The 2,500-nt window shown below is 46.5% G+C and overlaps 1 protein-coding gene across 3 annotated transcripts in view; it reads left to right on the forward strand.

Moving 5' to 3' along the window:
• Nucleotides 1-2,500, forward strand: part of anks1b (ankyrin repeat and sterile alpha motif domain containing 1B) — a 174,637-nt gene that overhangs the window by 154,323 nt on the left and 17,814 nt on the right. For all 3 annotated transcript variants that reach the window (XM_080851114.1, XM_080851115.1, XM_080851116.1), the window contains one exon: nucleotides 1,156-1,281. In XM_080851114.1, the coding sequence (XP_080707240.1) occupies nucleotides 1,156-1,281 (126 nt within the window). The remainder of the gene's footprint in view (nucleotides 1-1,155; nucleotides 1,282-2,500) is intronic.

Here is a 2,500-nt window from a genome sequence, read left to right on the forward strand (position 1 = left end):
AGGTCTGTTTGAGCGGTGTTCTGTGTGTGTGTGTGTGTGTGTGTGTGTGTGTGTGTCTGTTTGAGCGGTGTTCTCTGTGTGTGTGTGTGTGTGTGTGTGTGTGTGTGTGTGTGTGTGTGTGTGTGTGTGTGTGTGCGCGGTGTTCTTCATCACCATGCTGCACTCCTCCTCCTCGCTTCCCTTCATTAATTTCCTCTTCAGTCCCTCTTCTGTTTCCATTTCTACTTTAATGTTCTCTCTCTGTGATTGTTTCTTGCACTGTTCGTGCAGAAGACACAAATAGTTTGTGCTTGTCTTTGGTTTTAGTCAGGTAGAACTGAAACTGGTCTATGACTGCTGGTCCAAACCTAGTTCTGTGGTTCTGTGTGAGCTTGAAGTAGCGTCCTGCATATTAAACAGATGTGTTTAGCTCTGGTTGAGTTAGCGTCCTGCATATTAAACCTATGTGTTTAGCTCTGGTTGAGTTAGCGTCCTGCATGATAAACATATGTGTTTAGCTCTGGTTGAGTTAGCGTCCTGCATATTAGACCTATGTGTTTAGCTTTGGTTGAGTTAGCGTCCTGCATATTAAACCTATGTGTTTAGCTCTGGTTGAGTTAGCGTCCTGCATGATAAACATATGTGTTTAGCTCTGGTTGAGTTAGCGTCCTGCATATTAGACCTATGTGTTTAGCTCTGGTTGAGTTAGCGTCCTGCATATTAGACCTATGTGTTTAGCTTTGGTTGAGTTAGCGTCCTGCATATTAAACCTATGTGTTTAGCTCTGGTTGAGTTAGCGTCCTGCATATTAAACCTATGTGTTTAGCTCTGGTTGAGTTAGCGTCCTGCATGATAAACATATGTGTTTAGCTCTGGTTGAGGTAGCGTCCTGCATATTAAACCTATGTGTTTAGCTCTGGTTGAGTTAGCGTCCTGCATATTAAACCTATGTGTTTAGCTCTGGTTGAGTTAGCGTCCTGCATATTAAACCTATGTGTTTAGCTCTGGTTGAGTTAGCGTCCTGCATATTAGACCTATGTGTTTAGCTCTGGTTGAGGTAGCGTCCTGCATGTTAAACACACACATTGTTTCAAAATGGTGTTGGAACTATGCATCACAACGTAAAGACTGGTCAAACTGACGCCTCATTGGTCCATTCCATGTTGTTGTTTTCAGCAAGGAGAGTGGTGTGAACCAATCACGTTGCGACCCCCAAACGAGGCCACATCATCCACTCCAGTGCAGTACTGGCAACATCATCCGGAGAAGCTCATCTTCCAGTCATGTGACTACGAGGCATACGTAAGTGATGATTACAATTATGTGTGTTTTGACATGTTTTGTGTGTACTTGTGCTATGTCTCCTGTAAATAATTGCATCACACATAGGCCACACACACTCTTTGACAGCAACCAGATAACTTGTGTATGTGTTTGTAATGTGTGTGTGTGTGTGTGTGTGTGTGTGTGTGTGTGTGTGTGTGTGTGTGTGTGTGTGTTTGGGTAAGGTGAGTGCGCTCCACGATCAAAAGACATCTCTACGTATTATGCAACCTCTCTCAGTTATTCAGCGGTGAATAACAGCGTTTCACCCTTGGATCAATACCACTCCGTTTCTGTGCTTATTTTCAGCGCTTGAGTAATTTTAGACCAAAGGTTATGTAAAGCCGACCCGGTTACCATGACGCAGACACCTGATTGGCTCTCCCCTGTGCGCCACGATCATAGCCCAGATGGAGAAGGATGAAATGTGAAATTCAATCGGGCTGTGTGAGGTGCATCCTGGGTAAAAAAAACTGACAAGCTGAAGTGGAGAGAGAGAGTAGAGGATGGGATCGCAGTGAAGAGAGGAGAGGAGAGGATAATGGGATCGCAGTGGAGAGAGTAAAGGATGATGGGATCGCAGTGGAGAGAGTAAAGGATGATGGGATCGCAGTGGAGAGAGGAGAGGATGATGGGATCGCAGTGGAGAGAGGAGAGGATGATGGGATTGCAGTGGAGAGAGTAAAGGATGATGGGATCGCAGTGGAGAGAGGAGAGGATGATGGGATCGCAGTGGAGAGAGGAGAGGATGATGGGATCGCAGTGGAGAGAGTAAAGGATGATGGGATCGCAGTGGAGAGAGGAGAGGATGATGGGATCGCAGTGGAGAGAGTAGAGGATGATGGGATCGCAGTGGAGAGAGGAGAGGACAGGATCACAGAGTTTGCAGAGGGGAGACCAGGTGACAGGATTATGGACTGCACTCATTGGTCACCCCCTTGTTTCTCTGACGGAAGGGAGATGAGAGGAGAAATGAGGAGAGAAGAGGAGAGGAGAGCCAATCTGTCTTGGAGATGGCTGCTGCTGCTGCTGCTGTTGTTGTTGTTACTGTTACTACTGTTTGCTGTTAGCTGTCACATCAATGGTTCCGTGGGAGGTCGGTGTTGGCAGAAGAGGAGTTAGTTAGGCGTCTCTTCTGAGGCCTGCCCTGTGTGTGTGTGTGTGTGTGTGTGTGTGTGTGTGTGTGTGTGTGTGTGTG

This window comes from Sprattus sprattus (genome assembly GCF_963457725.1).
Source record: "Sprattus sprattus genome assembly, chromosome: 14".
Taxonomy (NCBI): domain Eukaryota; kingdom Metazoa; phylum Chordata; class Actinopteri; order Clupeiformes; family Clupeidae; genus Sprattus; species Sprattus sprattus.